The sequence below is a fragment of the Centropristis striata genome, chromosome 13 (assembly GCF_030273125.1).
Source record: "Centropristis striata isolate RG_2023a ecotype Rhode Island chromosome 13, C.striata_1.0, whole genome shotgun sequence".
In the NCBI taxonomy this organism is placed as follows: Eukaryota; Metazoa; Chordata; class Actinopteri; order Perciformes; family Serranidae; genus Centropristis; species Centropristis striata.
The window spans coordinates 30,856,550-30,876,378 of record NC_081529.1 but is presented as its reverse complement, the minus strand read 5'-3'; the positions used below and the strand labels follow the sequence as shown (position 1 = coordinate 30,876,378).

The window sequence follows — 19,829 nt, the reverse complement described above, 5'->3', positions numbered from 1 at the left end:
AACAAGGCCCGTCTCTGTGTGTGTATGTGTGTGTGTGTGTGTGTGTGTGTGTGTGTTCTTGTACTTCCTACATAATGAGGACCGGAACACGTTTTTAACCAACAGAGTGAGGACATTTTTGCAAAGTGAAGACATTTAGGCCGGTCCTCACTTCTTAAAAGGCTTTTTTGAGATTTCAGACTTTGTTTTAAGGGTTAAAGGTTACAATCAGGTTTATGTTAGGGTTAGGGAACAAGGTTATTATAGTTAACGAAAACGAAACTAAATAATGAAAACTACAATTGAAAAAACATTTTTGTTAACTGAAATAAAAATGAGAGCTTAAAAAAAGATAACTAACTGAAACTGTATTGTGAGGATACAAAACTAACTAAAATTATAGTGAAAATGTCCTTCGTTTTCGTCTTTGTCAACTTTTTTCATACATAATGAAGATGGATCAGACAAAGGAAATAAAGACAAAATGTACTGTGACCTCTTTTAATCTCCCACCCAACAAATACCCCATTACAAATAAACTAAAACTAAAAAAATTCAACTAAAACTAAAGCATTTTGAAAAATAAATACTAAACTAAAACTAGCAAACTCACTCTAAAAACTAATTAAATCTAACTGAATTTGAAAACAAAAATTCACAACCCAATTAAAACTAAAACTAATGAAAAATCCAAAACTATTATAACCTTGATAGGGAATTCACTAATCCAATGAGGGCCCTCACAAAGATAGAAGTACAAGAATGTGTGTGTGTGTGTGTGTGTGTGCAAATATTTGCCTGCGCTCTCAGGCACAGGGGGACTGGAAAGGTGCAAAACAAAGACTTGAGCACCAAAGTGATAAAAGACAGGAAGAGTCGAAGAAAAGAAAGACAGAGCGAGAGGGAATTGAAAGAGAGATAAATGAGATCAAAGAGAGAGAGAGAGAGAGAGAGGGCCAGGTTGCAGCAGGTTGTGTGTGTGTGTGTGTGTGTGTGTTTTTGTGTGTGTGTGTGTGTGTGTGTCTCCACTGGGACGGACCATCAGACAGACAAGGGACTTTTTGTGTGACAAATAGAGCTTTATGATTAACGAGCACTCTCCACTCAGTATTAATTAGCCGTGTGAACTCTTGTGAACTTTACACACAGGGCGCTCTCAGCCTTTCAACTCTTCAGGTGAACATACACACATATGCACACATACACACACGGTCATACAAACCCTCACAAAATGCATACTTGTGTCATGTATACTCATGCATCATCACCCACTTGTACCTCTGAATGGAGTTGCATTTGCGTCTGTAGCTGCAGGGAAAGCTTCACAGCGCAGCTCTCGCATGTGGCTGTCAGTCCTTTCTCATAATTTCCCCCGAGCCCCATGTAACAGATACCATAATTAAAGGAACACTTCACCATTTTTCAGCCTTATCTCCAGACTCGATGCTTTTAGTGGACATCAACCAACCGGGTCCCATGGCTCGCTTCAAGGGTTAGAGTTCGCTTTGAAATGCCAATGACACAACAGGGAAGCAGTCAGTGGACGAGACAACACTGAAGAGACAACATAAAGCAAATAGACATCAGTTGAATGTTTTGCCATTGTAAGCAGGCATCAGGAAACAGCATTTCTTTTCTGCTGGTGGAATCGCTACACTAAACTTAAAGGAGTACGACTTAAACAAACAAGATATAATGTGTTTAATATCGTCATTTTTTCAAGTTTTGCAGGAAACACAAAAAACGAATTACCAAGTTAAAATGATATATGGCCAATAATTCGCGATAACACTAGAGGAAGGTTCTTTCACTCATTAAATTGTCGTTTTTGCAAAGGCAGTTTGGTATTAGGAAGAGAAAACGCATCAGTAACTTACAACACAGAACCAGTGATTTGTTGTGATGTGAAGAAGAAAAAAAGCGTGGGATGTTGCAAATCGTCACCGTGTTAAATGAATCGCCTAACTCATTTTTTCAAGTTTTGCAGGAAACACAAAAAACTTCACCAAAAGTGTAACATGTGACATTTATTGATCATTTCACTCAAAAAGGATGTAACAAAGGATGGCTATTGGCATAGTAATAACACCGTGTGAAACATGACACGACAAGTATCATGAGCATTAATGTTACTTCAAAGTGTCATTAATGTTCATGACACATCCCATGTCATGTTTATGACACACTCATGTCACTTATGTAGACACCTTCAAAATAAAGTGTTTCCATATCTTGCTTAAGTCACAAAGGCATGTTCACAAAATTGCCCAGGTCGCATTTTATTTTGACTTAGGCATAATAAATCCGCTTAAGTCACACACTTGACATTGGCCATTATCTTAAAGGGGTAAAATCACATGATCTGATCAACTGAGGATGGAGGTGATTTTACCATAGGTGGCTATGAGGAGATGATTTAGGCAAAAAAAACAATTTTGACAAAAAATGACTTAGGCGATTATTTTAACAGTGTGACGATATGCAACTTTTCCACATTAAAATGTCAAAAGGACAAGCAGACGTTGACAGAAATTACAGTGTGAAAATGTGTGCCTTTGTGGGTTTTTTTATAGAAGTTTCTGGAATATTTTTGTTCCGCAGCTCATAGAAAGTGGTATTCCAAGTGTTTGACAAACGATTTTAATCTCTTAATGCACCCATTTAGGTTTAATGGTTTAAAAATCCTCCTTTGAGAACTTAAGCAGGAGGTGGAAGCAATAGGAAGTGTAAGCTTTCCTGTTGGCTCCAGGTCCTTTTCCTGCTTTTTTTCCCCTCCTGCTCTCTCACAAACTCCTGTGTTTCTCCTTGTCTCTCCCCTCCAGGCGATGAAGGAGACAACTTCTATGTGATTGACCAAGGTGAAGTGGACGTAAGTGGCCAACACGGAGACACAAGCACGCACACAAAAACACTTTTGGAGTCCTTTCTTTAATTATAAGTTAAATAGACTAATGCTGGGCTTACACCAAAAGATTTCCCAGACTAAAAACTGAAAGTCTTTAGTAAATCTAGAAGTTTTACTGGAGTCACGGCGCTCCTGTCATCTCCATGGTTAAGTTTAAGGTAGTAATTTGCTCTGTTTCATATCAGTCTTTTCCTAGTCTTGGGTTTGTCGCAGTGACGTAACACAACATCGTTTTATTCATAATGGTTTTGGCTATTATCAAGAATTTTTCCATGACTGTAGATGTAAAAATGATCAGAAAAGGACACAAAATTATCGGAATAGACACAAATTGACCAAAAATAGATGTAAAAATGACTAAAAAAGACACAAAATTACCAAAAATTGATGTTAAAACAGTCATGGAAAAAAGTATTAAACCAATCTGCTCTGTTTCATATCAGTCTTTTCCTAGTCTTGGTTTGGATCATATCAAACGTGTTTGATATTATCTCAAGGCTCAGTGACGTAACACAATCACCAACCAATAGATGAGCGGAGAAAGGTCCCCGGTTCCAGACCGGCCAGTAAAACCACTAACACAGGAAAAAGGAACATCACAATAATGCTAGTAAGCTCAGTCCTAAATACAAATATAGTGATGTCATATATTTAGATGTTTCTTAGTAAAGAAAACAGTAAGGAGACCCAGTTAAAATGTATAAATAAATGTATACATAAATAATTAATAAATAATCGATGATTATGATTAACTAAATGAAAGTTGATAAAGCTGATAAATATAATTATTCAATTAAACACATTATAATTAAATAGGACATAAATGTAATCTAAATGTTCCTTTCCTTTATTCTTCCGTATATCTATTTTTACTGTAAAATAGTCAACTTTTCATGTCAGAAAAACAGAAACCCTTTTTCAGCTTTGTGAGGGGGCATTTTGTGGCGTCTTCTCCTCTTCTTTTTTCTTTTATCTTTTAAACACAAACAACTGCACACACTAGAGCAACTGTAGCCAAAAGCTGCTTTTCCTCCTGTTTGTACGTTTTTACTAAAAGCATGATGGGAAAAACTGCATGGTAGGAAAAAAATGCTAAAAGAATCTAGTTGTAGTCTTGTAAATAGTTACCCTGCAAGATTCACAGTCTGTCTAAAACCTCAGTCTGAGACTAGGCTGGGACTAAAACCTCTAAACACTTGTCTTTAGATGTGAGCAGGTGTGAGCTGATAGTTTTCCAGGAGTCTTTTCCAAATCTTTTCAAACTCTTCTGATGTATAGGTAGCATAAAGCAAACCATTAGAAACACAAGGGGATTGCAGTATCCAGCGTGCCAATGTTCCCCTGACTTTAAGGCCATAAGAAGGATTTAGCCTCAGTGGGAAAGCCCAGCCTTCTACACACTCATGTTGAGACAATGTTTCCCTCCAACAATGGACAGGTTGTATTGGATTGCCCCCATGTTTTGTTCTCTTCAAAGTTCAGTTCCACTCCGATGGCAATCTGAACATGGCGCTAGAGAGTCCAACGCTCTGTGAAGGCAGCCAAACTGAGAACGTCTTTTGTCTTAGCGGGCCTGACGCAGAGCGATAGAGTTAAGTGGAGAGATAAAACAGGAGCTGATGGAAAGTTAAACAGGAAGTGACCTTATCGGCTTACAGACACAGCGGGTAAGAGGAGAGAGGAAGGTTGGCAAGCTTGGCCGAGCGTGCCGATATAGTCAACCCACCTGAGAGACGCAGGGAGGGGAGTGTATGAATACTGAGATGGTGCCTTGATAGAAAGAATGCGTTGCGCATTTGATTCCACTGTTTCCGGGGAAGTACAATGTGATTAGATAAGTTGTGATGTCTGTTTTCTGGTGAAACTCTAATGGGGCCACGATTGTTTTCTGCAGAATGGTTGAATCCATATTCAAGTCAAGTCAAGTCAAGTATAGTTTATTTGTCCCAACTTGGGCAATTTGGTTGCAGTCTAGGTGTATAAAAGACATAAAAAACATGACATTCCAACACACACACATACAACAGATTCCACAGCCTCATTATATATATATATGTATCTAAAAATAAAACAAAACAAAAACAATAGTGCAACAGAAGGCATATTCAGTCATATTCAGACGGGGTACAAGATAAGAAAATGCTCAGAATATGTGCAACACTGGATTGTAGCTTTCATTAGTCTTTTTTTTTTTTAACATGTTTTTATTTGAAGAAATGAATATTGATCACAGATTTTCAACATACATAATTTTTCTTATTTTCTTCCCCCCAACCATCCCCATCATGCTGTCAATACTAAAAATAAATAAATAAATAAAATAATGAAAATAAAATTGTGAGTGAGAAGTACACCTCAAATGTTATACGGGGAAAAAAAAAAGTTACAGGCATGAAAATATATACAAGGTTAAATTAATATTGTAATAGAAAATAAATAAAGAAACTAAAATGACAAAAAAAGCAAATAAAAAAATAAAAAGCTTTCATTAGGCCATCTTTCAATACTGAAATGAAATGTTTTTTTCAAAATTGTGCAATTGTCTTCTTTTCCTTACGTGTATTTCCTCAGTGTTAGGTCGTCTTGTGTAAGATCTGATGTTCCGGATTTGTTTATCTTGATCTCACAAAAGAGCCTTTCTTTATAGTGGGATATATCTCTTTGTTTTTACTCCGTATCTAACAGTCTGAGGCTTATCCTTTTTCAGCCATTCAGTTTTGGGAAACCACTTGGTCTAGTTGGGTGTAACACTTCCTTTTACCACAAGTACGTCCTTAAAACATCTCTCTAAGCCATTTAACCTTAACTGTAACTGGATTTTTTTTAGCGGCAGATCCTAGCAAGATATTTGATATTTATGCTTTTTATCCACATCCTCAGATTCAGACTGCCGTGTCCAGAGGATGTTTTCAGTTTGTCTGTACATCCCATTCTTGTGAATGTGTTATCTCAGGAACGCCTGGAGGGAATTACATCAGATTTTGCACTAACATCCACTTGGACTCAAGGATGAACTGATTTGATTTTGGACGTCACGGATCAATAACAATGTGACGTCATGTTTGTTCCGTTCTCGTGAATGAGATATCTCAGTAACTCTTGAGAGGTTTTCTTCAAATTTGTGTCCACTTGGACTCAAGGATGAACGGATTCGATTTTAGTGGCCAAGGTCACAATGCCATTAAATAGAAAAGAATTCATACAATAATTATGACAACATTTTACACTAATATCTAACAGGAAAAAATGATGAAGCAATGATATTTTATGTACAAAAGGTCAAAGGTCGACTTCATTATGACACAATGCAAAAACACTTTTTTAGCCGTTATTTAACACTCAGGGTTCGTACACTTTAGCAGTGGTCAAATTCAAGCATTTTTCAAGGTCCATTTCCAAGCTTTTCCAGTATCTTTCACCTGTTGTAAATTGCATGTTTTAGATGAGTACTTACATACTAAAAGGGGGAGATTTCACTGAACCATACCAACAGCGATGGTATTACACTATTAGGAGGAGCGGTCTTCATTTCAGATAGGCTACTCATTATTTTTTACATTGAACATGTGATTATCTATAGTCTATAGATGGATATAGTCAGATTGCAAGAGAAATACAGTGAGAATTTCAAGCATTTACAAGCACTTTATCCAAAATCCAAGAACTTTTTAAACCTTGAAAATACAACATTTAAATTCAAGCATTTTCAAGGATTTCAAGCAAACGTACGAACCCTGAACACGAGAACTCACTAACAGAATGATAGATTGTGATCATATTTCACATTTGGTTGGATGATAAACTGGAGACAATAATCTTGGGTGCCCACCATGAAACTGTGTGTAAGTCTGAGCTGCTGGGCTGCAGATGTGTCTGAAGCATCTACATCATGGGTCTCAAACTCGCAGCCTGCGGGCCAATTGCGGCCCTCGTGCCGATATTTTGTGGTCCCCACCTTGATATGAAAGTTTAATGTGAGTTTTATATGAATGACACTTTACCGTGTTGTGTGTGGAAGGTCCCTTTAATTACTTTTTTTGGTAATTTTGTGTCTTTTTTTAATAATTTTGTGTCTTTTGGTAATTCTGTGTCTTTTTTTGGTCATTTTGTTTCTTTTTAAAGTAATTTAGTTTATTTTCTGTAATTTTGTGTCTTTTTTTAGCCATTTTGAGTCTTTTTTTGGGTCATTCTGTGTCTTTTGTTAATAATTTTGTGTCTTTTTTGGTAATTCTGCGCTTTTTTTTGTCATTTTGTGTCTTCTTAAAGTAATTTAGTGTTTTTCAGTCATTTTGTGTCTTTTTTTAAATAATTTTGTGTCTTTTTTGGTCATTTTGTGTCTTTTTTAAGTAATTTCGTTTTCTTTCTGTCATTTTGTGTCTTTTTTCAGTAATTTTGTGTCTTTTTTTTTGTCATTTTGATACTGCCTCCAGCGGCCCCATGGTAATTTGAGTTTGAGACCCCTGATCTACGTTTTAGAATTTATAACCCCTTTGCTATAACATCCATATTTAAAAAATTGACTAGTTGGTGGAGACATACAACCAGGAGGTGGTGATTCTAGTTTTCTTATATTTTACATAATACTGTCTTCAAATTATTTATATTAGAGTCACAGTCCGGAGATGTGTCCAGCAGCTGCAGCATCACTTTGTTTCTTTTATCGTCTGGCCTGCTCTGGGCTGGAACTTCAACCTCTCTCTGCCTGCCAACAGTGAGTCTCAGGCATCTGCTCCCACAGCCAGGATCCTCTCATTCTGCACCCAAGTTCAGGGAAGACCTCTATGGCTGGCCTCGCCCCTGTGCTCATCTGTGTCTCCTTCACCTCTCCCTACAATCCACCCCTCTATCTCTGCAGACAGCTGCGGCCTCCCAGCCACAGCTCCAGCTACTTCAAGCTCAGTGCCGAGGTTATTAAAGTGTGGAGATGTCTCTCATTAGACGGGGGTGTAAATCTGCTGGCATCCCATAAACTGCCTGAAAGCTGACAACCACTGCCACTGATGTAAACACCCCTCCATGTCTGCACACAAGTGTGTTCACTTACAGGCCATTGGCCTGTATTTATATGGGTGCACCACAAAGGAAATTAAGGCTTTCGTTCTGAAACGCAGATGATCTTGTTGGAAAAAAATGCTATTTGGCGTTAAATATTGAGTTGATCTGAGAACACTTCACTATAAGTTCCTCTATTTAGCAAACATAAGCAGTTGACAGGGGGATTCCTAGTCTCATCACGATATTGAAATACAAGTAATATCAATATATTGCCCAGCCCGGAAATCCACCTTTTTCCTTGAAGAAGTATATATATATATATAAGCCCCTTTTTTTTCTCCTGTACTTGTCCCCTGTGTGTAAAGGTAATTCAATTTACCAGGGTTCATACGGTTGCTTGAAATCCTTGAAAATGCTTGAATTTAAATGTTGTATTTTCAAGGTTTAAAAAGTGCTTGGATTTTGGATAAAGTGCTTGTAAATGCTTGAAATTCTTACTGTATTTCTCTTGCAATCTGACTATATCCCTCTATAGACTATAGATAATCACATGTTCAATGTAAAAATAATGAGTAGCCTATCTGAAATGAAGACCGTTCCTCCTAAAAGTGTAATACCATCGCTGTTGGTATGGTTCAGTGAAATCTCCCCCTTTTAGTGTAATTACATCTAAAACATGCAATTTACAACAGGTGTAAGATACTGCTTGAAAATATACCTTAAAAGTCCTTGAAAAATGCTTGAATTTGACCATTGCTAATGTGTATGAACCCTGATTTACAGAGGACCTTTTAATCACAATTGATGACATTTTATGAGTAAAGGTCTTAAGATAATTCACTTCAGCATTATTACCTTAATGCTATTTTTTTTATATTACTATTAGAATAGATATGGTATTTGGGAATGAAATTAAATAATAACTGCCAAACAGACAACAAAAAGAAACAGACCCTCTCTCACACACACTTTAGCAGCCTGTGGGGGACACACAGAAGAACACACAGCACACAGCAACAATGCAACAATGCCTGCTCATCCACCATCCAGGACATTTGATTTGTTGCTTCTTAATTACCAGCAGGCGCACACAGCTTGCTGTAGATATTCACATGTTGAAAATTCGGTGACAGCTGTGAAACACCATACAAGACTTGAATTGTTTCATTATGAACTCCAGTTTACCTTACGCATTGTGCTGACTCGATACAAGTGTTTCCAATTTCAGTCTTAAATCTACCACCTTTTCTGCAAGTTGCTTCAGATTTGCCTTTCCGTCATATCTGATCCAGTTAAGGCAGGGCTCGGGTACCTACAGCTCTGGAGCCACATGTGGCTCTTCTGGCCATCTGGCTCCCTGTGACTGTGACAAAATAATCATATTTTTCATATTATTCAATTTGTCATTGGTGTCGGGCAAAAGCAATTTGTATCCAATTGTTCAAAAAGATGCGACCTAATATATGGCGTTAAAGTCTACGGCCCGGCACCTTAACCTCTAAATTTAATATATAATACAACTTTAAGTCTAGTTTTGAGTTTCCCTAGCGAGGCTAGCTTTGATTCCAAATCTCCTGAGATATTTCCTTGGTGTCCAACCACTTGGGTATTAATAAATGCTCATTATGCACCATTAGTAATGTTGGTAAGCTAATATAGACTTAGTAGGCTGTTTTATCTTTACTGCAAGACTCAAAATAAGGTTTGCGGCTCCGTCCCGACATTATTCTGGCCAACTATGGGTTTTTTGTTAGTAAAGGTTGCCGATCATGGAGTAAGGACATAATGCTGATCTGAAACAGCTTCAGCCGACTACCATAAAAGTGTGTGGAACCGTAAAGGATCAGGTGTACAAAAATGAAGATTGAACAAAGACTTGCAGGTCAGGAGATACTTGAGGTGAAGAATGGGAAACTGTGCCGTAAAAAAAAAACCTATTAGCTGCACTGTATGCTCTGATGTAACCCTTTTGCAACACTCATATAATTGTTCTTCGAAGCTTGGCGTAACCGTAGCCAACACTCTGCCAATTTCAGTCTTTATCTACCACCTTTTCTGCAAGTTGCTTCAGATTTGCCCTTCCATCATACCTGATCCAGTTAAGACAGGCAGGGTACTTGCAGCTCTGGAGCCACATGTGGCTCTTCTGGCTCCCTGTGACTGAAAATAATCATACGAAATGTAACATTTTTTACTTTACATTTGTCATTGGTTCAGGGCAAAAGCAATTTATATCCAATTGTTAAAAAAGATGTAGACCTAATAAATGGCATTAAAGTCTACGGTCCGGCACCTTAACCTATACATTTTGCCAACTTTAAGTCTAGTTCTGAGTTTCCCTAGCGAGACTAGCTTTGATTCCAAATCTCCTGAGATATTTCCTTGGTGTCCAACCATTCGGGTATTAATAAATGCTCATTATGCACTATCAGTAATGTTGGTAAGTTAATATAGACTTAGTAGGCTGTTTTATCTTTACGGCAAGACTCAAAATAAGCTTCGCGGCTCCGTCCCGACATTATTCTGGCCTGAGTGTTAGTAAAGGTTGCCGATCACAGAGTAGGGATATAATGCTGATCTGAAACAGCTTTAGCTGGAGGATCAGGTGCACAAAAATGAAGATTGAACAAAGACTTGCAGGTCAGGAGATACTTGAGGTGAAGAATGGGAAACTGTGCCGTAAAAAAACCCCTATTACCTGCACTGTTTGCTCTGATGTAACCCTTTTGCAACACTCATATAATTGTTCTTCGAAGCTTGACGTAACCGTAGCCAACACTCTGCGTCTCTTGGAAGCCAGCCCAGTTTATAGTGAAGGATGAGTCTCCTGTGGTCTCCTCTGAGCCTCGGATAATGGCTTGCAACAATTCTGGCAATTCACAGCCACCGGAGGGATGAACCCTCCCTCCCTCCCCTTTCTCTCGTTGTTATTAAGTCAACAAGATAGTGGATAGTGTGTCGACAGGTGAAACCGTAACGGCCCCAGAGACAGCCTGAATGAGTCTCAATGAGGTCGTATTGTCTGTGGAGCTATAGTCGCTGGCCTAAATAGAGCTGTGCATGTGTGTGCGTGTAAATGTGAGCATGTCAGTGCCTATACGGAGTAGAGCCACAAAGTCCACTTTCTGTTCTCCATCACTCCCAAATCAAAGGGAAGGTCCTAACAAGACAGGACAGAGGATATAAAAGGGATGGATGGGGAGATAGGAGGGATAGAGGACCTTTTAGAGGGTCTCATTTGAGGGCTTAGTGGGGATCAAATGCTTAGGGACAAGCCGAGTGAGCATATCAAACTGCCCGGAAACTGAGGAGAGGGAGGGAGGGGGAGGATTGGGGAAGGTGTCTTAAAAAGTTGAAATGATAAAACAAACAAATGCAATTCTTCACTTCATTCTTCCGAAGCATATAAGCTTATAGGACAGCCTGTGCATCACTCTGTTTCTTGTTCTGCCTGCAGGTGTATGTGAACGGGGAGTGGGTGAAATTTGCTATTTAATCAGCTAATGCTAGCGCTAGCTTGGCTCATAAAGACTGACCTGTACGCATCTATCATTTTTCAAGCCATTTTCGAATCAACCATGTAAAATAAAAACGAGAGTTTTTAAAAAAACAATAACTAACTGACACTGTATTGTGTGGTTACAATACTAACTCAAATTACAGTGAAAATGTCCTTCGTTTACGTCTTTGTCAACTTTTCTCTTACAAAAACTTTTTTGGTTGATATGAAATCTATTTCATCTATCTGGTTTTATGACTTAATAACCTTATTGGGGCTAAAACAAAGGAACCCAACAAATTCCCCATTACAAAAAAAACTAAAACTAACACTAAAACTAAACTAAAACTCAGCACCCCCCCCCCCCCCCCAAAAAAAAACCCAAAAAAAACAAAACAAAATAAAACTAGCAAACTCACTCTAAAAACAAATTAAAACTAACTGAATTTGAAAATAAAAAAATCACAACAAAACAAGCCGAGTGACCATATCAAACTGCCCGGAAACTGAGGAGAGGGGGAGGGGGAGGATTGGAGAAGGTGTCTTAAAAAGTTGAAATGACAAAACAAACAAATGCAATTCTTCACTTCATTCTTCCGAAGCATATAAGCTTATAGGACAGCCTGTGCATCACTCTGTTTCTTGTTTTCCTGCAGGTGTATGTGAACGGGGAGTGGGTGACCAGTATTGGAGAAGGAGGTAGTTTTGGAGAGCTGGCCCTCATTTATGGAACTCCAAGAGCTGCTACAGTCAAAGCCAAGACTGATCTTAAACTGTGGGGCATCGACCGAGACAGCTACCGGCGCATCCTGATGGTACGTACTGCAACACACTTTGAGTTAAGCCTATCTGAAGTTTACATTACAGGTGCCCTGCAGAGTTTTCTTGTACACAAACAACTTTTATGATTACATTCAGGGTTACTCACCCAGTGTTGGGGAGATTACAGAAAATATTTACTCAAGTAAAAGTGCAATTATTCCCATAAAAAGTAAAAGTGAGATAACCCATTTAACTCACAAAGTTCAAAACTTAGAAAACATGTCTTCCTGTACAGTGAAATCCTTTCATTGCTGTCCACAATGAATGCCAAACAATAAGAAATCTCTAGTTAGTATAGAATAGAGGAAATAAAAGAAAGTAAAGTAAAAAATTAAAGTTAAGGTACAGTTTTTAAAATGCACACGAATAGCTACATTTCCAAAATAAAAAAAGGGTAACACTTTAGATTAGGGAACACATATTCAACATTAATTAGTTGCTTATTAGCATGCAAATAAGTAACATATTGGCTCTTAATTAGTCATTATTAAGTAGTTATTAATGCCTTATTCTGCATGGCCTTATTATACAACCAGTAGGCCATTAACTAAGAGTTTTCCCTCAATAACCTCAGAATTATTGGTAATTAGTAGTAAGTAAGGAAGTTGTTGTATATGAGTTATGATCTTAATACGTTTACTTTGTATGGACTTTATAAGTCTCTACATAGCAATGTACAAAACCATCGAAACGGCAAATAGCCACCTTCTCCAGACCTTTGCTGTGACTGGTGGCTCCTTTTTGATGAGGATTGGTAGATTGTAATGTCAATCATTACTCTACAAAGTGGGTCACTTTGCAGCAATGTTCGTCTACCAGTGAGACACTTTGTAGAGTAATAATTGACATTACAATCTACCAATCCTTATCCAATCATTCAAAAGGAGCCACCAGTCACATCAAAGGTCTGGAGAAGGTGCCTATTTGCCGTTTCAATGGTTTCATACATCGCTATGTAGAGACTTATTAAGTTAAAAAGCATTTTGGCCAAAGCCATCTTGATTTTTTTTGGAACCGGAGCATATGCAAAACAGATCAGGAGCTGGAAATGTGCTATTTAATCAGCTAATGCTAGCGCTAGCTTGGCTCATACAGACCTGTACAATGACCTGTACACATCTATCATTTTTCAACCCATTTTCGAATCAACCATGTAAAATAAAAACAAGAGTTTTTAAAAAAACAATAACTAACTGACACTGTATTGTGTGGTTACAAAAATAACTGAAATTTCAGTGAAAATGTCCTTCGTTTACGTCTTTGTCAACTTTTCTCATACGTAAACCTTTTTGGTTGATATGAAATCTATTTCATCTATCTGGTTTTATGACTTAATAACCTTATTGGGGCTGAGATGGATAAGACGAAGGAACCCAACAAATACCCCATTACAAAAAAAACTAAAACTAAAAAAAACTAATTAAAACTAGCAAACTCACTCTAAAAACGAATTAAAACTAACTGAATTTGAAAATAAAAAATCACAACGAAATTAAAACTATAACTAAATAAAAATCCAAAACAATTATAACCTTGGTCTCTACACTCTTATCATTTGCGGTCCTTCACTTACTACACCCACTCAACCACTTAACACTCCTTAAAACACTTAAAACTTTCATTTTTGTACTCAAAATACACACAGAGAAACCACCTCCACCACCGGGTGTATCCTCCCCTTTTAATGTCTATGTTGCTTGACGAAGAAAGGGGAATAAAAGGAGGGCTGTGGAGGAGAGAGAGGGTCAACCCCTAATGCCTCGACACACACTTCCAGCTCCAGGAGCTTATCGAGCAGGAATGTCTAAATGTTTAAACTGGAAACACAAGGTGCTCTGCCCTAGCTGTCACACAGATTCACACACACACATTTTGGGTGCTGTTGGAATGACTAATTGCTGTCTCCGTGCCCAACTAAATACTTCCTCAAATGTTCCTAACACCTTACACCAAGTAAATGAAATAGCCTCCAATTAACCTTCCAAACACCCGAGTGCATCCAAGCCTTCATCAGCAGTGAACATTCTGCTTAGTGTCAAAACAGTTTGGACCCTCGAGATGGAAGAAACTCTGTGTTTGGACCTTTCAGCTCAATGTAAAGTTGGCACCGGCCTGCCCAGCACTCATGTCACCTCTTAAGCACATAGTTTAAGTGAGGGCACAGTTTGCCCTGGTAACCTTCCTTTGAGAGGACTCTCTCTCTCGCTCTCTCTCTTTCTTTCTCTCCGGCTCTCATTCCTTCGTTCCTTCCAGCAGCAGCAGCAGGAGGGGGAGACAGGGCGAAGCAGAATTCAATTATGTGAACCTGTAGTTAATTATTGCTGTCAATGATTTGTAAAGCTGTTTTTATAAAGTGCGGTATTCTGGCAGCGTCTTAGGCCAACACAATGAGCATTCTCCGTGTGTCTAAGTATGTGTGTGTGTTTCCCAGTAAAATTATGCTGAGTGCCTGCAGTGTCTGCAGCTAGTTAGTCAGAAGCACAGGAAGGTGTGCTGCAGCTACCATCACTGTTTGTACATCTGCTTCTCTCCTGTCCTGCTTTGGGGTGTAAGGGAATATTGTTACATTTAAGAATCAGTAGAGTGTGTTTTGTGATACTGTATCGATTCTCCAAAACTCTGTATTGACTTTTAATTGTTTGCATGCAGATTAGCAGACAGAATGCACAAAAAGGAGTCCTGTGATGTTGCATGTTAAGGCCCCCAAACGCCGCCCTGACGGGACCCGACGCCGACGCTTCTGTCGCCTCTCGTCAGACACAGTCGGGTGAAAAAAAGCAGTGAAACCCATCGCCACGACGACTGCCGACTACACAGCAGCCTGTACGTTCTGCGCTGTGCTAGCCTCGTGAATGTAATCCAAAACATGAAAACAGGAAATGACGTAACGGAGAAACCATAGAAGTAACCATGGAGATTAAAAACAAAGCGCACACAGCATTAAGCTTGTTGTTAGTTTTGAGAAGACGTTTTAGACGTTTTGGAAAACAAAGCTTCGCTGCAAAATGGTTGCTCCGGCTGAGCTGATGGCTGCGTGTCTGCTCTCGGACTCGTTCTTGCCCGAAGACGTGGCAGGAGGGAAAAAGTAAGGAGTAACCGCATAAAGTGGGTGAAGTTGTGGATTCAACAGCGCCAGGCACAAGGATCGTATCCAAATTTGTGTCGGGAACTGGCGACGGATGAACCGGCTGATTTTCGTAATTGTAATGATGCAAAAAATTAAGCAAAATGTAGTTGACTCTCCCGTGCCATGCGTTTATTTTTACTCTCGTCACTTCCGCCCCTCCCACACACAGCGCTGATTTGCTAGAGCACCGCCAATCAGATCCGCCCATAGCTAGCACACAGCCAATCGGAGGACCCGACAAGTCTACTGTCCCAACGGCCGACACTCCCTGATTGAGCGTGTCAAATCGGGCCCGATCTCTCTATTATGATTGCATAAAAAAGTAACTTTGTTTTTACTCAGATTTTATACATATGGTGGTGAGTTCTTTACATTTTAACAGCTTTCCTAAAATACGATTTTTTTAAAATCACTATATCACGATATATTGAATCGTTACATCTGTATCATGATACGTATTATTATTATTGACATTATGATTCTTGACATCACACAGCCCAAAGCTCCACATAGTGCAGCAGTGGGCACTTCAAGAGCACACACCTTTGCCAAGGCATGCCATATCTCACACTGTAATTTTTACGATTATTCCAACAGCACATGAATGCAACACAAATGCCCTATATTCCAATTCTAATGAAAGTAAGCTGAAAACATGGCCTTCTTCGTGGGGTTAATTAATAACATTACTGAACAGTTTTACATACATGCATTTACAGTCAAGTAAATAAGTGGATAAATTTTGATTAACTGTTATTTAAAAAAAATAATCTCTAGAAACTATATCCCTCAGAAATTTTCAACTGCTGGTTGCATAAGATTGTGTCAATGAGGATTAATTTTTTTGTTGATCTACGGGAAATTCATTAAACATTATGTAACATAACAACAACACTTTAAAAAGTTTTTTGACCTGGGTATAGCTGAATCAATTTTTCAGTTATTCAAGTAGCTGAATCTTGAGGTTTGATAATGACTTGAGTTCAGCCAGGCCATAATGTACAAATATTCACTGTTGCAGATTCTCAAATGTGATGATTTTCTGCTTTTCAGTTTTATATAAATGTAAATTCAGTATATTTAGATTATGGACTGTTACAGTATTTTGAAGACACCACATTGGACTCTCGGAACCTTAAGGGGGCTTTTTTCCACAACAATTTGATATTTGATAGACTAATTACTTAATAAAAAAATACTTGACAGATTAAGTCTCAAATAGTACATTAGTCTCAAGTTTTTGCATTTCCCAAGTCAAGTCCCAAGTCCTCAACTTGAGTGTTTGATTCTTGGACAAGTCATAAGTGCTCTCCACCAAACATAATGTCATTTTAACAACTGAGTTCTGGCGCCAACTGGCGCTCTTCCTGGTTCTCTTCTGTAACTCGATTGGATGCTGTTGGATTGGTTCAAACAAAGTGGAACTTTAACCACTGAGCATGCTGACAACAGTGTGAACAAGCCCGTTGTCTTGTCCCCTAAAATCACATACAAGCCTTATTTTACCTCCTCCTCTCCTTTATATCCAGGAGATCATTTAGTAAACAATGTAATACCATTCCCTGTGATAAACACACTCACTCCATTGTGTTGCTGCCAGTCATACAATACCCACATTGTTGTGTCATCTTAGTATATTAACAGGCACAGCTACAGACAAAGCCATTAACAAACTGACAGACCACTGTCAACAAACAGAAGACAAGACGAAAGGAGACAAGGAGAAATGATACCAAGAAATGAGGAGGGATGAGTGGAGGAGGGGGGGTCGCGTTGGACAGAGATGAAGGTGATGAGGATGGGGCGTAAGGTACGCTTGGTTTAGTCTGGCTGGGCTCCACACCTCAACTCTTTGATGATTTTACCTCAAAGACAGCGAGCAGACACAGAGGCTGGTTCATCTTCAACCACGGGAGGAGCGAACACATTAGGAGTTAGAGGAGTTTTGTACATGAAACATGGAGTCAGGCCCTCCCAAGTAGACAGGAAAGGAGAAGGACGGATAAAAAAGAATGCAAAGGGGGTAAAAAATGTGCAGCGACAAAAAAGTGATGAAATTTTAGAATCAGAAATTAAGAAAAGTATCATTTTCATTCCATCCAACCCCGGTCAACCCCTCTGTTGGCCCACCCAGCCCTCACTACACCAGTCGCATAAATCAGACCTGCTGTGTAATGTAATGTTATGTACGCATGGTAAGCCTTTAAGCTCAGCAAGCCTGTCTGAGGAGCTCTATGGGAAGGCTATGAAATCAGGAGGCCGACTCAACATTTTTGTGGGAGTTGCATGCATGTGTGTGTGTGTGTGTGTTTGTGTGTGTGTGTTTGTGGGTGCGTTTTAGATTGTGTTCGAGGTAGAGTATACATGTGTGAGTGTTTGCATTTGCTTGCTTAATGAGCATGAAGTTTCGTCTCTGCAGAGACAGCAACGAAACATAAGTGGCAGAACTTAAAACAGACTGCACGCTTCGTACACACACGCTGACACCACACACACACACACACACACACACACACACACACTGACACACACACACTCAAATCATTTATCCAGGAGGGAGGCGATGCAGGCTAGAATTCCTTTAATCAAGTTGTTTACGATTTTGAGCTTGACGTTGGCTCACTTGGGAACATTTTCTCCCCTTTTAAGACAAAATGTGAAATTATATGAAATTAGAGGCAGCAGCGGGACTCAGGCACTTATGCACTAAAGACACCCCAAGCCTCAATATATCATTTCCATATGCAGAGGCAGACACGGGGCGGACAAGATCGTCTCTCCTCACTTTCTCTGTTTCTCTTTATGTTCTCTCTACGCTCTCTATGAGTGGTTCTGTGCAATGAAAGAGGGGGGGCAAAAAGGAGAAATGCAGCTAGGGAAGGGGTCCTCTGGGTCTAGACTTGTCAGGAAGCACCTGATGTTCATGGCAGAGGCAGAGAGGGGAAAGTCCCAATGCCTGCTGGGTGGGGTGGGCCACACACACACACACACACATGCAGTGAACATTACCACACATGTCATACACACCTCTGTAAATGTGACCCCCTGAACTGCTCTGTTAGTGATAGATTACACCATACTGCAATTTTAATTTTAATGTATCCAGATTTTTTTTAACAGTATGTGCTGCTACTGATATTTGTTGCATTTTATATTTGGATACAATTCCAGAAATGTGTGTATTTTATACCGGAAGTCACGTTAAATCGGTCAAATTATGTATTTTCTAGCTAAACATTAATTTGCATTGTGCATCTTGCATCTTTATGTGCTTTTAAAGCATCACATTGATTTAATATTAACATAAATGTAATTATTATTATATTTTTCTACATTCTGATCCTGCACTTTTCATCATTTCATGTAACATAATGGCTGAAGCACAAGTATGCCATGCTTTTCCTCCCTGATAATAACAAGCAACTTTAGATAACATAAATGTCCATCTTCACATTATTTACTCTTTCCCAACAAACATTCAGATTCGGGTGCTTCTATTTCAAATTAATAGTGAATAAGCAACATGTGAAAGTAAATAAAATGCAGCAAATATAGTACATAAACTTGAGCAAGGCCTTAAGTTGCTACTTCTTTAAAATTAGCTCCTCTTCTTGAAGCCAAGACATTATGTTCACAACACATCTCTAACCTACAATTTCAGAGAGAGAGTGTGTGAAATGGTGACGTCTCTACTCTTTGTGTTTTACAGGGCAGCACGCTGAGGAAGAGAAAGATGTACGAAGAGTTCCTCAGCAAGGTTTCCATCCTTGGTAAGTCTGTGATTGTGCAGAAAAGTGTCCCACATAATGTAAAAGAATGGATCTTGGATGGTCCCATTTAGTGTTCATGAGCTTTAAGTCGAAGATGTGTTGTATTTTATAGCTCAGAGCATTGATAGCCATTTCAAGTATTTGCATGACAACGAAGAGCAAAATAAATGGATCAGGTGAGCCATGACTTTTTTTTTTCACTTTTTTTTTTTAACCCTTTTCTTTTTCTTTTTTTATCTCTAACTCTGTTTTTGGATTGAATTTTTATTACTATTTTATTTTTGTTTTACTGTTTTTAGTATTTTATTTATATGATTTTATTCTATTTTAATAACTGTACAGCACTTTGGTCAACTGAGGTTGTTTTTAAATGTGCTCTATAAATAAACTTTGACTTGACTTAACTTGACATTTTTACCAAAAAGTTTGCAAACTTTCCAAATTTTCCCCGTCGGGAAATAATCTTTTTTGATTATTTTGCCCATGAATGCAGCACAAATGTCCTATCTCACAATGTTAACACAAAAAAACCCCTAAACAATTAAAGGGTTCTTCTTTGGGGTCATGCTACACTACAAATCAGACCAGTCAGTTTGTTTGGCTGACAAACAGAAAACCACCCAGAACACCAACCTCCTTGGTGGAGGCTATTTGTTGTCAGTTGGTGTTTTACTGTTTATTTTTCTGCATTTACGAAGCTGGTGCAGCGTATAGCGTGTTTGCACATGAATG

General features: G+C 38.7%; 1 protein-coding gene across 2 annotated transcripts in view; it reads left to right on the top strand.

Annotated features, from left to right (window-relative positions):
• prkar1b (protein kinase, cAMP-dependent, regulatory, type I, beta) overlaps positions 1-19,829 on the top strand; it is a 107,266-nt gene that overhangs the window by 66,359 nt on the left and 21,078 nt on the right. For both annotated transcript variants that reach the window (XM_059347874.1, XM_059347875.1), the window contains 3 exons: positions 2,802-2,848; positions 12,035-12,193; positions 19,037-19,097. In XM_059347874.1, coding sequence (XP_059203857.1) covers positions 2,802-2,848; positions 12,035-12,193; positions 19,037-19,097 — 267 coding nt within the window. The remainder of the gene's footprint in view (positions 1-2,801; positions 2,849-12,034; positions 12,194-19,036; positions 19,098-19,829) is intronic.